Raw genomic sequence first — 18,410 nt, 5'->3', positions numbered from 1 at the left:
GGCGGGAGATGTATTGGACATGTCCAGGCATCTATCAAGGTTCAGTCCAGTCTCTCATCATTCCCATTGAGCCACCTCACCACCATTAATATTCCAGTATGCAGAGTCCCGCTCTAAGGCCCCAGCTCTACTCTATCATATCCAGCAGTGGAAATGGGTGTGTGTATGTATGTGTAGGTGATAGCCACAGCCTCACTGGTGAAATACTGCTCTCTGGGGGCTTGTGCCTCAACTCTACAGCCTTTGTGGGCTCCCATTACTTCTGACAGATAGAGATCACTAAACTGCTGAACAAACACCCCATTCAGTCATTTGCATACATTACAGTAATGGAGAGAGAAAAATGTATCAATAAAGCCAAATGAAGTGCTTCCACTAAGCTCTACTTTCTCTCTCGCTTTCTGTTCTTCTCTCCTTCCTTCTTTTCATCTATGCTTCTTTCTGTCCTTTCTATACATTTCTCATTTATAACTGTATAACTACTTCTGATGAGTTGTGGTAAATATTATATAATATTTCCTAATCTACCCTGAAATGCAAGCATGTGACTGATAAATATGGTAGACTCAAGAAATTGTTTGTCAGAAATTTATCAGACTTCTTAACTGGCAAAAACCTGAAAATTAGAAACAAATTAGATACACTAATCATGCACAGTGAAAAAACACAAAACATAATTTATTGTTGAAGGTTTAATTAAAACTATGGTGCTTTGGGGCACATATTACATTTAAAATACCTTGCAGTGACCAAGGCGTCCTGAAATTAATCTCAGGAAAAAGCTGACAAGAGTCAGTGTGAAGCAGAGGCACATATACTCACCTACACATACACTGTAAATGACTCCCTTCCTCCCTTTCTTACACAAACACAAACACACACACACACACACACACACACACACACAAACAGACTGACTCATTCATCACTCTGCCCAACAGTCAAGACAATGGAGCTTCACTTAACTTTTTCAGGGTTGCTCAAGCATCAAATGCACGACTTTTAGCTGTTGTTGTTCTTCCATCTGTCATGCTTCAAGGAACCAACATCCTTTTTTTAATCCCGTAGAAGAGTTTAAAAAAGGTATGTCTGCCTTGGTATGTCGCTTGCTTTAAGTGTACCAAAGACAATGTCAACCTAAAATATATAGCACCGCATTTCACACTGTCATTGTTCACATACTTAGCTGTGCAACACAGATTAGAGTGTTACATAAGCTCATTGCAAACACTGGTACTTAAAACCTCAGCAAATCAAACACAGTTTGCACTTTATCTCTTTATCTCACTGTTTGTTGTATGTGTCTGTGGTTTCAGTTTCATCATCATGCTTGCTTGCGCTAAACAGCCCGACACCTGATATCATAGGTGGTATTAAGTGTAAGAAAACCTAGTTGACAGACTTTGGAGAGGCGGCTTCACACACAGTCAATTTCTATCTATTTAATCTATTTACGCACATAAAAATGTCTGTTGTACCAAACAGACTAACTCGTACTCCACACATTTCGAGCAAAGTACAGAATGGTTTACATACTATATATAGTATATATGGATATACTGTACATAGTATGCAGTAGAGGGAATGTGGCAAACTTTTGCAGACATCTTGTCATTCCAATTACATTATTATTTATTTTATGACTTAATTATACACAGGAGATGAAATGCAGATCAAACACTCCAGGGAGCCAAATGAAGATAAAAATGAGCACTTTTCATCATTTAAATCTTTCCTGTGCCTTGATGCTTCTGAGTCCCAAAAAATAGATCAAACTGTTTCTGATTAAAATAAACTATAAGAATTTTGCCCTGGGTAAGTCTCATTTCTAGCAACAGAATCTGATGAGGTGAGATGAGGAAAAGGGGAAAAAGGAGGAAGTGAGGTCTTTCAGGTCATGGCCGGCTTCTCTCTGCCATTCTCGGGGGAGGAACTCCAGACAGTGAGGGAGAGCCATGCCGCAGTATATCTACACTTCTCCATTTCCTCGCACTCAAGGCTCCAGTTCTCGAAGGAGCCTGGGAATCAATACTGACATCGGGGGGCAGAGCAGCTTTCCTGCCTGCCTGCTCTGCCTCCAAGCCGCCACCAGGGAGATCTCTGCTTCAGTTTTTTTAATTACACAAATTTAAGTGCCCTTCTTTGACTGGGAGCAGATTGTTAATGTGTTAGAAGGCTATTACTCTTATACCACCCAATGTGCAAAGTCAGCCTCAATAAATCTCAGACAAAAGGAAGCAAAAATCAGGTTAAATGCTGTCTTTTATGCTAGTGCCTAGCATATGGAAACACCTACTCACTTGCTAAATTAGTATTGAGTAATTCCTTTCCCTGTTTAATAATGCTTTAAACAAAGACAACAGTAACTGTTGTCTGCTTTTCTGTTTTTGTCACGAAAGCCACCCTAGCCTCAGGGTATTGACAACAAGGCTAGATTTCCACTATTGATCAAACCTATACAGTGAGGACCTTTCATCTGAGAAAGGGCATTCAAGAAAGTGCAGAGACATGGCTAATTCAATTTGGGAGCTGAGATGCTTAGGTTTAAGTGAAACACTCTGTTATCGAAACAGGAGAGGTGCCACAGAGAAGATAGTGCACGGATGGCTGTGTAGAGGCTCGTGGCCGGTCAGGAGATGAAATCAGGGATAGGCGATAAGTTGGTGTGAGGGGCTAGAGCCCCTATTAGAGTCCCCCAGGGGACAGGCAGTGATGGCACAGTGCAGTAAAAATAGCCAAAGGCATGATTTCACTCTAGGGACTCAGGGAGGAGTGAAGAGAGAGATCTGATCAACATCTCACAGCACGGCAGTCAGATCCATTCCCCAAGATCCCTTGGGTGCCACCTATCACACCAAGTGACTTAAACTACTTACCACTGCCAGGCAGAACACAAATAGCATATGCCATTGCCACTGTTGTGGACAAACCAGTACAGTGAATGCTACAATACGTTGCCATACATTGTTTGTGAAAAGAGTAAAACTCTCAGAACTGTGCAACGCTGAAAACTACTCCAATAAAAGGATATGGACATTTTTTCCACAAACTTATCTTGCTTGTCATCTGTCTTGGGAAAGTTCTCGATGTCGTTCTCCAGCCTCTGAATGTGACGTTCCATTGTGGTCAAACTGCTTTTCAGGATCTCAGCAGATACTGTTGGAAAAAAAAGAAAACAGATTAGGTTTTGACAACAAAGAGATTCAGTTTTGAGTGATGAGACAAATAAAAAGGATCATTAAAAAGTTTGTTGAAGTCAAAAAATCCAGCCAAGGATGAATTAGACTGTGTATGCTGTGACAGACTGACTTCTGCATAGTCCATTTATGTGTGGCTTAGAAAGTTAGTGTGTGTATGCGTGAAGGTTTGTGTGTACAGTGTGTGCGTGTCTACAGCGGCTCATTAATCAGTGTGTAATCACTGCTTGCAGAGTTGCTGTGGTATCCACAGTATTCAGATCAGACCTTTCAAGTAGGGACTTCAAACAGCAAGCGGAGTCTTAGGGGATCAAACAGGACAGCAGCATGGACGTATTACCATGTTTAAGTTGCTGTTAAGGGTTTAGGTTTATTGACACACACACCCACACACATACACACAAATACAATTAAAAAAATAAAAGATTAAACTAGAAGAGCACTCAGAGAGACCTCAAACAAGGGCAGTAGTCAACCCTCTTCTCATTCCACAATATTATTGCAACACAAACAAAACACTAATTATGACCAGTGTTTTCCTCTTTTCTATCAGCTCTGTGTTTTATGAATGATTTTCTGACCAAAGACAAAAAGACTCCAATCTCCCAGTGTAATCTAGGGTCTTCGAAAGGAGATCAGAGGCTTATGTTTTTCAGTGGATTCCTATGGGAGAAGTGTCACAGTTTTGAGGTTTTGCAACAGTCATGGCCCAGTTCTAGCAGCTCTACCATCTATCATGTAGCCAAACCATGGACCAAACACATATATATTTTTAGATCTCTTTTTTTGTCTTTCTACCAAAAGCAAAAATAACCAAATTCACCAAAATGTCACTAATCTCTCCCATCAGGGTCATGAAATCCACTCTGCTCCACCACAAGACTCTCTATTGTTAGAGGTTTTAGAGCATTCTGCAACATCACAAAACTGATACAAAATTTTTGAAGGTTAACCCACTTTTCTGAAATTCAGTCTTTGCATTTTACCTATCTTTAAAAAACACACAGGACCTAGCATTAACATTAGCAATTAGCCTGGGAACCAAATCCATATTTTCATTCACCAGTACCATGGTCAAGAGCACTGACAGACTATTAAGCTCTATTTTTGACAATGGCTCTCTAAAGTAAAAAAAAAAAAAAAAAATGGTGCAGTAGTTTTTATTTAATTCTACAGACATACAAACAAGCATAATCTCCTTTATATTATTTGTGCTCCATTGGTACAATTAACTCACAATAATTGAATATGTTCTGTCACTTCACTGCATTACAGTTACTCAAGAAAGTAGTTGAAAGCCTCTTATTTTATTAGAAGTCAATCTATTTCTATTTTCAGCAGTACTGATATTCATTTACAATTAAATCCTGTAGTATCTGAGGCTCAAAACTGAAAATCTGAAAAAAAAAAAAAAACAAAACAGAAAAATGATGAAATTGTGCTAAACATAGAGCTGAAGCACTGCAAAGAGCCTTAAAAAAACCTTCAATAAATGTATGGCCAAATGCCAGATTTTATAGCACTTACTTTACACTCAGTATAAACCAATATAAAAAGTTAAATAAAATAAATCAGTGTTTGGGTTGTGGGGTTACCAAACATCTTTGGTAAAAACAACAGACAATAAAAAATATACCCATTTGCAATTGATATGTGGTTCAAGGGTCAGTTAGTAAGCATGAATGAGTTTGTTTCGATCTGTGCATTAAATTAAATTACATAAATTATAAATTAAACATATTAATATTACTGTCCAGCCTTTGTAATGACATGCACAGTAACACTCAACAGTACAGTGAACTAATAACAGCATTCACTGATTATCAAAATGTGCACCAATGAGAGCAGACTTAAACAACTTCAAGCATTTAACCTTTTTCGGAAATTTAGCCCATCCACTAGAACTGCCTTCCCCAAACTCAGTATTGAGACCAAAAGTGGGTCATAGAGTTGTTTTTTATTGGGTCACCAATTTATAGAGTAAAATAAATAAAAATAATATGGCATTTGATTTAATGTTTCTAAATAAGTAGTGTTATGTGGAAAAGTTGACCTCATCGACCCATGTAAAATGTAGGGGAAAGGCCTGAGGGGGTCAAGAAGCAACAATACCAAAACAACATAAGGATGTAATAAGATGAAAACAAGATAAAAGACAAAAATAATGCAAAAAATGTATTGAACAAAAGATGACACAAAAGACAAGAATAACGTAAATGATGGAGCAAGATGAAAACAAAGTCACAGATGTCATTTATGATATGATTTTATAAATGTCGGTCAGAGAAGACAACATTTTATCTCGGGTTTCCAGCTGAAAAATGTCAGGAACCACCACAACAGACTATTATTCAAGTTCGGCGGGAGTAAGGAGTGGGTTAACAGACAAGCCGTCTAGAGATGTGGCCTCAGTAATGCAGGGGTCAGTCTTGTCTTGCATTACATCAATTCCATTGCATGGATTTGCTCTTCTTCTTATTTTCTGACAACAGAATTGGATTGTGGATCTCATAGTCTGCGAGCACACTGTAACAACCTTTAACACAGATACAAAGGTGTGTAAAGTGCATTCCAAGCTAGAAACCGCAGACACATACACAGCCGCAGATGCACACAAACTGTTGCTGTGATGAGTCCAGAGGCAATACAATAAGAGTAAACGGGTGAGGTCACTGTCATTATTAGACTTTGCAGCAGGCTGGCTGGCTGGATTCAGTCGGGGAGATTCACAACTCCCCCGCCTCAATTCTTACAGAACTGACTCCTGGGGATGACAGTGAGAAAACCACACTATCACATGGCCTGTTTCTCTGCTGATAGGACCTCTGAGATCCACATGCTCTTGTCACTATGATCTCAGCCTCATTAATGGCAAAAACATAATGAAAAAAAAAGATAAGTGGACATACAGAGAGGAAGAAGTGAATGTGCATTAGGCTGTTGGAAGGTCTGTGTTATTCCCTGTGACAGTTGCATGTGATATGAATGAAAGCACTGGGCAAACGTTGGCTATAACACTGTTGAGACTGACTGCGTTAGCCAAAAACTGGGACTCAGGCAAACTGTAATAGTGTTTCAGGGGAGTGATTAACAGGATCAGAGCTAAGCTGTGGGACTTCAATACTGAGTATTATTAACATCAGTGTTACTTGTCAATGAGAGCAATTGCCACACAAATGGCTGAGATCTATTTAATGTTTTGGTCTTCAGCCATTTATTTCTTTTACCTTTTTTTTTTTTGTACAGAAATGAATATAGTGTGTGCATTAAAGTGCATTTAATGTTGTGAGTCTCATTCCACCCACTGCAGAATTCTGAAAACAGCTACAAAGCCAGAAAGAGACTGCGAGTGTGGTGATCAGTATCTGAATGTCCTGGGGTGGATGAGACTCACGAGTTGTTCAGGGACATCCGTACAACAGAGAATCACACACATGTAGAACCACATGAGACTCTGAAAGGATTAGTTTGAGTATCAACACTGGTTTTACCACCTTCTAAAGTCCTGTCTAAATATCCATCTATTTGTGTGCTATATTTAGAATACTTTTGCCACTTTATCTTAGCCTGGCCATGAACCGGGTTTTCTCAATGTATTCAATTGTAGCCCACAGCACTTGTTACAGGAATATTTCGCAGTTGTTCCGGAACAACGTCTGTGTAAATGAAATGGTGTGATCACTTGGTCCCACCTTTATTGCGGCCTCTGGAGGTAGTAACAGAGCTGTGATGAAGGTGGAATCATGATGCTATGTAACACCTCTTGTTCAGCAACCAAGGTGTGACCTTTTGATGACGGCAACCCCCTCGCAGGAGAGACAGCGGGTGCATATGAAGGCACTGGCAAGGATTCTGTGGCAGCCGCCCTGTGTGCCACAGCATCGTGCCACTGGTGCAGTGGCTACATACCATTTTCACCCATGGCATGAAGCTACCACAGAATCCATGCCAGTGCCTCCATATGAGCCTGCTGTCTCTCCCGTACCGGGGGGGGATTTAAATGAGTGTGGGTCATGTACAGTAAACAAGCAAGCATATCAACGTGACCAGAAGGATGTCATGCTGGGGAGATGCCGAGATCCGCAAGCTGTTGTCACTTTGTCACACTATCCGCCCCTTTGATTCCAGAACGCAGGTCTGCTGTGTAAAAGTCCAGCCTGTCTCACCTCTGTTAAACCTTTGGCTTTGCTGTGGAAATGGGTCAATGGTGGCAAAATGGTGGGATCACCATCTCACCTTTTTTCCAGGATCTCTGTGTAGAAGTGTCTACTGAGAAAACAGTCTGGAATTGGGCCAGTCACTGTGAAATATTCATAATCTATTCTATGCAGAACCAATCACAAGTCTGGGGGGCGTGTGTTTCGCAATGCCTCATATGGACGACTTCTTTTTGTCATAAGTCAAAGTCAGTACCAAGTCTGCAAATCTCTTTATAACTGTTGTCGGTTGTATACTTGATTCAAAAATAAGGATTAAACTACAGATTACACCCTGTATTCTTACTGTATGTTTCTCTGACAAAACTGTCATGTCCATCTTATCTGTGATTGGTTTACACGGCGCCTGTTAGTCCCGCCTTCATATTTGGATTCAAGCTCCGCGATTCCAGACGGATTTCTTATTGAGAAAGATGGATGGCTGGCCAGGCTAGCTTTATCTCTGCGTCATATGGTCTTTTCACAGCCCTGAAGCCTCTTAACCCGTCACAGTTCACTGGCAAAAAAAAAGCCATTCTGCTGCTTGTATTGTTGTGTCACTGTTGTGTTTAAATGCATTATTTCTGACCCAAACTGAAAAAGAAAAAATGAGTTAAGTCAGGCTAAAAGACATGTTGAATGAACACTTCTGATTCAAGATGGAAACACTGTTTTGTTGTTTTTTTCGTTTGTTTTTTTAAAAACAAATTTCATGACATGGAGTAATACTGAAATTAAATAGCAATTGTTTGTTGTTTATGTCATAAAATAGGGGGAATGGTCAAAAAATTTCCAACAGGAAGTTGCAGTTGGAGCTGTTTTCACATCCATCCATCCATCCATCCATCCATCCATCCATCCATCCATCCATCCATCCATCCATCCATTACATTTAAATAATTTGGGTAAAATGATGTTTTTAGCTACTCAGTGTGATCAGATATGATTCCAGATATGACTCATTTCAGCACTCAGAGGCTCTGTAGTGAAGGTGGAAACAACATCATCTTCTGCAACATTGCTTCTCCAATAAAACCCATGTAGTTTGACAAATGGCAGTTGTTGTAGGCGCTTGATTTTATGCTCAGTTAATGATATGCCTTGCTGAAAAAGTCACTTTTTCTCCAGTTTTCACCGTTTCACTGACATAATAACCATTGAGTTTACTCTGAGCTTTATGAACATCATTGTGTTCGATGAGTTGAATATGGGAAAATACCTGTTTTTCACAGAAAAATGCAAAATAAATAACATAGTGATAGATCACCTAGGAAAGGTTAGATGTAAAGAACAACTCATTTTTGTCACCACATACATAGTTCTACGTCTTTAAGGGTTGAATTAGCACAAAAATAATGTTGCTATCTTCAGGCAACCAAACATAGAAAACTGGTATCTTCTGAATGCACATCATCAGTGATCAAGGGGATAGAGGGCATTTTATAGTCTGTCTTTCCAGACATAGAGGATTTCTGAAACATGTAAAATTATTCTAATGACTGCTGTCAGTGAGGCTTGCCAGTATCTTTCAATGACATAGGGAAAAAAAAAAAAAGTCTCCAGGTTTCTAAGCCAGACATATGCAAAACAGGTTTTCTCGAGTAACTTGTGATGCATATTTCTGTAAGCGATGAGCCTTATGCTGATATGCAGAAAGACAAAAGAAAGACAATATTCATTTGGAAAACATGAAATTTACCTTGCGTGAATAACAGTGAATCTTTTTCTATGGTCAACATCCTTCAGTTACTGATATGAGCTTTGTAGTACTGGCCATTGACACATTAGTCATGCCCAAGAACAAAAGACAGACAAACCGTACTTCATTAAGCTTTGTCCCTTTTCCTTCAAATAAACTGCCGGGGAAAAATACTATGTAGCTCACAATAGCAAATCAACCGCTATAATGTGAAGATGTCAACTTTATATTCAGTCATTTGTAAAGGGGTGCAATTTTCATTTTGATTTATAGACAAATAATACCAATCTTTCATCCAGTGCTCTTGCAGAGCCGCCAAAGGTTACAAAGGAAATTGAGATTTATTTTGAACGTTGCTGCCAACATAGCATAAAAGATCAAGTTTTAAATAATCTACACACTTGCGCAAACAAAGACGAATGCAACATAAAACTAAGGAAGAAGGTCGTTCGTGAATGCATTTATCACTCTTTCCAAGTATAAGACCAACATTTCCAAAGAACGTAATGTGTGTACTATAGCATCTGACCTCCTTTAATACACAGGCACATCAATACGATCACCTGAAGGTTTGCGCTTCACAATAATATTCGAGTGGGCTGTAAAGTAGAATGATAAAAGGAAGGTTGATTGGTTAATGAGGGTTGAGTTATTATCCATGCAAATGATGAAATGTGTTTTATGAGAGTGTCTTCGATTCAAGGTTGAAGCTAATTGACAAGTTAAGAAATGTACCAAACTAAGTGAAAAATTTCCAAAAACAACATTATTATCAGGCTTGAATGAGTTTTAAGCAGTTTTATTTATTTATTTATTCATGTAAGTGTTTGTCTCAGAGGGGTGTGGCTGTTATAATATCAGCACTATAATCCTTTAAACTCTAGAGGTTATAGACATTAAAATCTTTACAAGCGCGGGAGAAGTAATCTTCCTCTGGCTGGTTATCGTCCTGAGCACACATAACATGGGGGTGTAAAAGAGAGGAGGCTGTTTTTACACTTGACAAAATACACAGCACATTTACCAAAGGGTATATTCATTACATCGTGGTAAAATTGGCTATTGATCAGTGGGATGATACAAAGACAATGATTAATGTTAAGTTCATATAATATCATTTTGGACAAATTACAGGTATTTTAAATGACCGTCCCCTTTGCATAAAATGACAGACACATAGGTTTATTAGTTCAATGAAAAATCATGTTGTGTCTTTTTTTTTTTTTTTCATATACACTGGCTGTTGATGGCACCTGAAAGTGAATAGGAAATGAGAGGCAGACTTGAGTACAGCAGAGGAAAGAGACAAAAGGATAAACACAACTCTATGTGTTCCCCTTTCAGCGGGAATCAAAGCAGCTCCAGTTGCAGGAGTGAAAGTGATATTGTTGCTGTGACAAAGCAGTCACATTGTTCTCTCTGATTACCTCGGATCATGTGATGTTAAAAACAGCAGGCAGGAGAAAGTGGCAAATGAGAAAATTTTACGGACAGCATAAACAAAAGAAGAGGGAGGAAACCTCACTACGCAGTACTAACTGTGAAGTGCTTTTAGTTTACGGGGAATAAATAAATTAGGTTTGTTAGGGGGAAGAAAAAAAATCAAAGTGTAAATCATTAAATACACTAGAAATGTTGCATCAGAAACAGATGCATGCATGTAGACGAATTATCACGTTAGATCGTACCAGAAAGTAGACAATACCTTCACCGGATGATGCAATTAATTTCACAGATTGATTGTTCATAGTGTCGACATAAATCTAGCACCAGTAATTTTCCATCACCGTTACACTAATTGCATGCACATGAAAGGCTAAATCCCTTTTACTTTTGCTCTATTTCCTCTTTTAATTTGCATTTACCTTAAATTCCTCCCTATAACAGAACTGTTATAATAATGAAGGATTTGCTTTCTGATTAGAAATAATGACCCCCCGCCAAAGCAAGATCATATGGTTTGAATATGGGATGGTAAATCTGCAAATTCCTACCACAGCAATAATCATTATCATTATTAAATGGACGCATGACTATTTAATATGGACCGTTAAACATATCAAACGTTAGGGAACATCTATTATATTCCTTAATGTTAAATTATTACTAAGAAAAAAACATTTACACATTAGAATATTATGTTTGACACTGTTACATTAATTATTGCCCTAAGGCACACTAATGCATTAGTGTACTATGAAAATGCACTATTTACTGCTGTATCTTATACCCAGCCAACACCCATATTTATAAAATTAAATTAAAATACATCTCTATTTTGCACCATCCAGCTATCCAAGTGCAAAAGACAGAAGAGGAGTTGCTTAAACGTTAACCCAGTAAGATTAAAACTTCACATACGATCTTTATTATGTAAATATTGCAGCGCGTGGAAGCATGGGCAAGAGCCAGTGAACAAAAGTACAAGCAGACGCCGAAAAACTACACCGTACTGTACCTCTCGCTCTGGAAAGAGGCCTTGTTTACAATGGGGGTCATGTCTGTGAGACTTTATTGCTTTTGGCAGCCATCAGAGCTACAGCCCAGTGCCAGATCTCTGGAGGAATTACAAATGGAGTCAATTACAATATATTTTGATGCATGGGAAAGTTTAGACATTGACCTGAGGTGATGACAATTCCCCAGGAAGTGCTGTGGAAATCAGTCAGGGTGTTGTGCTGGTGCTACGTGTGAGCCTCTGCCCCGTGCAATAAAAGAATAAGAATCTCACTGGGACGCACTGATTACTTCTTCTCTCCCAACAATCAACCACCATAAATGCTTGTCATGCACTTACTCAAAGATGGTCATTTCTCTCTGCCATGACATATTATTCTTTGAAATTGTTACGATACCTTTCTCATGTCAGAGGAACTACAGAAAGGTATGAGCCGGCAGTGAGCGAGTGGGTAGTTGCAAAGCCGTTTTTAATGCATGAAAGATACTGATGGGAAGTGAGTGACCATAGCTTGAGGTCCCAGATGTCTGTTTGTATGTGCATTAATGTGTCGTTGGGTAGTTGAGCTCTGTAAAATGCATAAAACAGGAGGATATGCTTAAGTAAAAAAACACACACACACAAAAACAAAACAAATTAACAGATGCAACGGCTGTATTTTTGTGAAAACCACACATGCTAGCAACTAATCACATTTAGTTTACAAATGCTGCTTAATTCCTGGATGAATGACAGAACTACATTCATTTAGAGTTAATATGAATCATGTCTCCTCTATACTGATGCCCATATACAGTCGCGGAAAAAATTATTAGACCATCAAAAGTAATGGCTGTGCAATCAAGTACCAACTCCTGTGTGTATTATGTGACTAAAACTGACGGAAAAGAAAACATGGAATGCCTAAAAGCACTGTTTTTGTCAGTACAATGCCATAGATATTGATGTAAGAACATAAGTGATTTTGGTTATTATCAAGAAAACATGGAAAATGGCTAGATATCGGCTCTGAAATTAAACTCTTATGAGCAATTTTTGTTGTTATCATTATATTTGACCAGACAAATGTACCTTTAGTTGTACCAGGCATTAAAATGAACAAGAAATTGAAGTTTCATAAAGTGTGGAAATCTTTCTTAACCTTTTTTGACAATCCTACGACACATGTACAAGTTAAGATGTATGTGTCTAAGTAATACTCAGATATGTATTTTTATTTATATCTACAGTGCCATATTGTATATGCATACAGATCTGGTGACAGCAAGGGGTTTGGGAGGGTTATGTTTAATTTTCTTTTTTTTTTTCCTTTTTTTTAATGTGTGTGAATACCTGTGTGTATTCTGTATTTTTGGAAATTCAATAAACATATCTAAACAGATAAAATATACAAGAAATGGAAGAAAACAAGGGTGGTCTAATAATTTTTTCTGCAACTGCATATCAGCTCTGACAGAAGTGAATACAGAGCAGTGACAAAATATTGTCATTACACAGCATCAATTGGGGCAAATTACTTTTTAATAGGCAGTACTTTGAACCAGAAGGTTCTGCAGGCAAAGGAGGCTTGACTTAACATGACTTGTGTGAATGTTACTGAAGAGAGACAGGAGAGATGCTGAGCAGTGGGGGTGTGGTGATCATAATAGCCTGCAGAGGTTGACTCATGCCTCTTACCTCATTCACAACTTCAAAGTAGCACCTTATCACATAGCTGAGGCTATTTCACCTGAACCTCTAAGGGATGCACCTCACTTGACATTTCTAGATTTAAGAGGCCCGAAACATTCCCTGCCATATTGACTGGCCAAAGATCTGAAAAATACAAGTCCAAGCAAATAGAAAAGTGCAGAATACTAAACACATCATTGTATAAGAATGTGTCTAAATTCTGTCTTATGTCTCCGAACTGCAACTAAAATACTGATATAAGCTGACTGGTTAAAGGTTGAGTGTATGAGTTTGGAGGGCACAATTGCACACAGGGAAAATAATATGTAATTTTGGTTTCGTTTGTGTATAATCATCTGAGAGTCCAAATTATTGTGTGTGTGTGTGTTACCTTAGAAAGACAGACTAGTTTAAGGAGCAGGCCCCTTTCAATGATACTGACATATTATGCCATCATGTTTCTATTGCTGAATGACTTCCTCTTCTTGTTGTTTGTTTTATGGCATCCAGCAGGGCCATCCCCTTTTACAATGATGTCAAACTCATTTTAGTTCAGGGCCACATACAACCAATTTGACCTCAAGTGGGCCAGACCGGTAAAATAATAGTATAATAACTTAGAAATAAAGAGAACTCTTTTTTTTTAAATTTTAGTTTCAGCACAAAAAGTATTACATTTACAAACACTCTTTAAACAAAAAATGTGAATAACCTGAACTTCAATGAACAACCTTAAATTTTTAAAGAAAAATAACTGCAAATTTGACCATATTATGCCTCAGCTTCGTATTTACTCATGTGCATTACAACCTACAGACCACAGTGGATCTACAAATATACAAAACATCTAGTTACAGGTGTCTGAGATTGAAAAATATAGAATTTAGTTTTGTGATCTATGCAACTCGATTGTCAAATCTTTGCAAATTCATCCTGGGGGCCTGAGTGAACCCTTTGTGGAGGGCCTTATGTTTGACACCTGTGCTCTATTATATTAGAGTGTGATCAGAGTTATTATCCCCCTAATTTTAAAGCTCACAATGAACAAATCAAACACCGGCTCTAATGAGGGTATTTTTATGTTTTTCACCACTGTAGGGGAGGGGTATTCAGCTGATTGTAATTTCCAACCTCACTGCCAGATGCCACTAAAATCCCACGCACTCATCCTCTGAAGCGCATCCATAATGAAGCAAAAACAAAATCTCAACGTCTAAATATTTAAACACAAGTATAACAACTTCAATTAAAATGCGGGAGCTGGGAGCCGTCATTATCACGGTGTATGCCTAAGGGCGCAACCCACAAATATCTTAGATCACAATTCTTGTGCATAAAAAGACCATTTCATTTCAGTGTGATGCATTTTAACGGGTTACAACTTTCTACATTCTGTCTAAGTATTAGGATGCCAAAATACAAAATGGGTTTAAATATGCAAAGTTTCATAAATAAAGAAGTAGTTTTCTTTTTAATTTCCCTCCTGAGAATGAGAGGTGGGTGGTGTACCTTTCATTTTTAGTGGCTTTGATAATTTAATAATTGATATCCCACTGACAACCTCCTTTAGAAACATCTTTGAAATAAATTCAGCCGTAAGTAATCTTTATACCTCTGCTTGCACAGGAATTAAATTCCATATACAAGCTTCAATTACTGCTATTCTAACCTTGAGAAACCTGATTTATAAACTGCCACATTATTCCTTGTGCCTATATTAAATTAAATTCTGAGAGAAAGCACATTTTTGAGTAATCTCAGTGGGGCACTGATGATGGGTATTCAGCATTATCAAGGTCAACTGGCAGGGGAGTAAGCTCAGTATGGGAGGAACAGTCATTGTATGTTGTTATACTGTTAGACTCTTTGCACGATATAGTCGCTCTGAAAACATCTTGCTTAGTTTTTCCATCTCTCCCACCTCCTTTATCTCAGTCTCTGTTTGTTCTCTTCTTTTATCAGACTCTCCTTTTCCCCTCCTGTCATCTGGCTTCTGCTATGCTCCCACTTGTAGCTCAACAGCTCCCTCTGTGAGAAATACTGATTCCAGTCTGAGGGAACGTTTATATAGGCAGGAGAAATTTTCCTCTTTTTGACTTTGGTGCCTATAACTATATGTTTAACTTTAAGTCAAGCTATGCAATAACAAGAGATGAATTAATATGTATTATTATAGTGCATGAAATATATATTCTTTCCAACAACTATTAAATGTAGGGAAATGTTCTACTTTAAATCAAAGGTAAAATATCATTGATTTTCTGCATACCATATTTCTAAATCTATAATTTTTCTTTAGCTATTTCTGTTTCTGACATATGAATCTGTTCAAATTCACTTGGACCACTGAGCATATTTCAGAAATTGGATTTTTAATGCTTAACAGTCTGCACATGTGTGGTAGTGCATGACTCATGAGAAGAGTGTGAGGGTGGCTGATGAGTCAAATACTGTTTTGCCTCTCCCTCTCCTTCCTTTTGTTGATGAAGCAATGGGAAGATATTAGGCCACTCACTCATCACATATGATATTCATCAGTCATAGAGTGTATAATACATAAAAAATAAATAAATACGCTTTATGGTTCAGCTTGTGTCACTGATACTTCTGATTAAAAATGTGTTCCTTTTTCTGCTTTTGTTTTGTGATCATTCAAACATTTTCTAAATATGAGGTTATTGTGATGGAAATCTACAGCTTTTTATTCAGCCTTTCTGTTCTGTTTCTGATTAACTATAATAAGCGACCATTTTCCTCATACTTTAATACTCTGCAGGTCAGATACATGAAAACAAAAAAATTGTACGGCTTTTGTGCCCCCTAAAATCAGAGCAAACAAAACAACAATACAGTGCTTGATTCAAGCAGCAGCAAAGGGTGGAATTCACCACAATTCCATTTCCAAGCAAATAGTGCCATGGCACGACTGTATCATTTGCATGGATTTAAGTTGTGGAATATTCATGCTTTCCGTGAAAAATCGCTCCCTTTCTATGCAAATAAACCACGTTGCTAAAATTGTCGAAATTCACAAAAGACCAATGTAAACTGCCACAACCCGTTAGGCTGGTGCAGTGAATGTCTGCGGAAATCTGGTGTTAACTGAGTGCAAACCTCACTCCAGAGCCAATCTTTCAGGCTGTCTCTCCACTAGTTCTTCAAATATTCAAGTTTGTGAGGCTCATGAAATTGAATTAATTACGTGCTCAACGCCTTTTGGAATTCGAAGACATTGTGACACACCTGTGAGTATCTAACACATCATCAGCGCTAATGTTTCTGGGAAATCCTGGATACATTCAGAGATTATCTGAAGAGTCAGACATTAATTTAACATGTTTCAGACCTGCTTGACTCATAATAGCTGCAGCCGCATTTCACTAGATTGTGTAATAGGCATGAAATACTAGAGAAGCAGAAGAAGCAAAACACATAGAGGTTGTTTTGTGATCTCTGCTAATTTTATAGACATAAATTGAGAGTCTTGGGTCTCTTTGCGCTTTTCATTCAGGATCAATCTGTAAATGGTGGAAAAAAGCCTGAAAAACTACAGCTCTCAAACACAAATCAAGGGCAACTTTACATGGATTTGGTACCGGCGTATCCCTGGCACAAATTCTCCTTTAGATAAGCTGAATTTGGATCAAAATATTATGGAACTTAGTTCTAAATCCATTAGTTTCATCAAAAGGAAACATTAAAATTCATGTCCATTTACCTGTTAGTACACACATCACAGGCCCCGAAAGACCACTGTACCTAGAAGTGCACTGGTTCAACAATGAGAGGCGTCAGGTTGTAATCACTCTGCATTTGATTTACGCCATCCATCCATGGAGACAGCAATCCTTTACATTTTCAAGTATTGCTCTGTGAACTCTAGCAATCATGCCAATTTCTGCCACCGCCCTTCGTGATTATTGATGAAATTTGGATGCAAATCATGCATTTAATGGTGGAGAAAAAACAGCCGGCCTTGTCTTGATTGGTTTTAAGCTGAGCAGTCGTAGAGAAGAGGCATCTGTCAGATGGGAGGTCACATCCCCTCAGCATATTGGTTTTATCTTCCAGTGCAGATGACTGGCTATGATGATTCCCTAACAACAGAAACGCTACAGGGAATTTGGCAATGATGGCAGGAATACATTTTACATTATTAACTTAAGGGCACAGTCTTCAATCTAAATGCAATAATGGCGTGTAAGAACAATCATTCTAACCTTTCCAATTCAGACATCCGCTTTCTGACAACAAGCATGTTGTGGTTATCTGAGGGTGAGTGTGAATTCATTGTCAACTGTAAATGCGTGTATGTGCGTGTGTGTGTGTGTGTGTGGAGGGGGGGGGGGGGTTGAGGTGGGACTTGCTAAGTGGCATCCCCAGGCCAGAGAAAAATGGAAAGCAGACACAGAATCGCAAAGCATCAATGCCACCAAGGGGTCTTTGAGGCGGAGGATTCTTCCCCTCCAGAATCCCCCAAAAAGCAAATATTGCTATGGAGGAGGGACATGGTGCTCTGAGTCGCATCGAGCCAGCCCCAGTAACGCCTGAAGCCAGAGCCTCCTGCGATCTGCAACAATTCCTGAGACATAGGAGGGTCTGAAGGGACCGACTGTAGCCCAGTGGTGCTTATACAGCCACCAAAAGTACCATTCTGGACCATTCTGCAGAAATTGAAAAACACTGAGGGGGTTTGTGAATGTGAATGATGAGTTTTAATCAGTATACTGGAGAAAAAACACAGACACACACACAAACACACACACACACACAGACACACACGCTGACTTCAACTCAAGGGCAGAGGGCTGGGGGAGGTGGGTCACACACCTCTGATTAGAGACTATGATTAAATATCAGACAGAGGAGTGGATGGAGCCACTGTGACATGAAGAATAACATGAAGTTAGTTAGTTAGTTTGTTTTAGCTGTTGGACGAATATTTGTTGGAAAAAAAAAAAAAAAAGCTGGCTGAGAGGGCTGATAAGTAAGCTAACACTAAACCACTAACACTAACTTACTGACATTTATGCATCTAAATCTTATTATGTCATCTTGAAAACCTTGTTATTGGGATGTATAAAACACAACTATGACTCAGCCATTAGGAGGAGTCAGATGATTTCGGAGCCAGCATCTAGTGGCTGTCAGTGGTATTACAACGTTAATATACTTGCCCCTTAAAAGGT

General features: G+C 38.6%; 1 protein-coding gene across 2 annotated transcripts in view; it reads right to left on the bottom strand.

Moving 5' to 3' along the window:
• The window catches only part of diaph2 (diaphanous-related formin 2), a 428,253-nt gene that overhangs the window by 111,935 nt on the left and 297,908 nt on the right, over positions 1-18,410 (bottom strand). For both annotated transcript variants that reach the window (XM_030144879.1, XM_030144880.1), the window contains one exon: positions 3,032-3,156. In XM_030144879.1, the coding sequence (XP_030000739.1) occupies positions 3,032-3,156 (125 nt within the window). The remainder of the gene's footprint in view (positions 1-3,031; positions 3,157-18,410) is intronic.

Source organism: Sphaeramia orbicularis, chromosome 10 (genome assembly GCF_902148855.1).
Source record: "Sphaeramia orbicularis chromosome 10, fSphaOr1.1, whole genome shotgun sequence".
NCBI lineage: Eukaryota > Metazoa > Chordata > Actinopteri > Kurtiformes > Apogonidae > Sphaeramia > Sphaeramia orbicularis.
The sequence above is the reverse complement of the archived record's forward strand: the minus strand, read 5'-3'. Positions and strand labels throughout refer to the sequence as shown.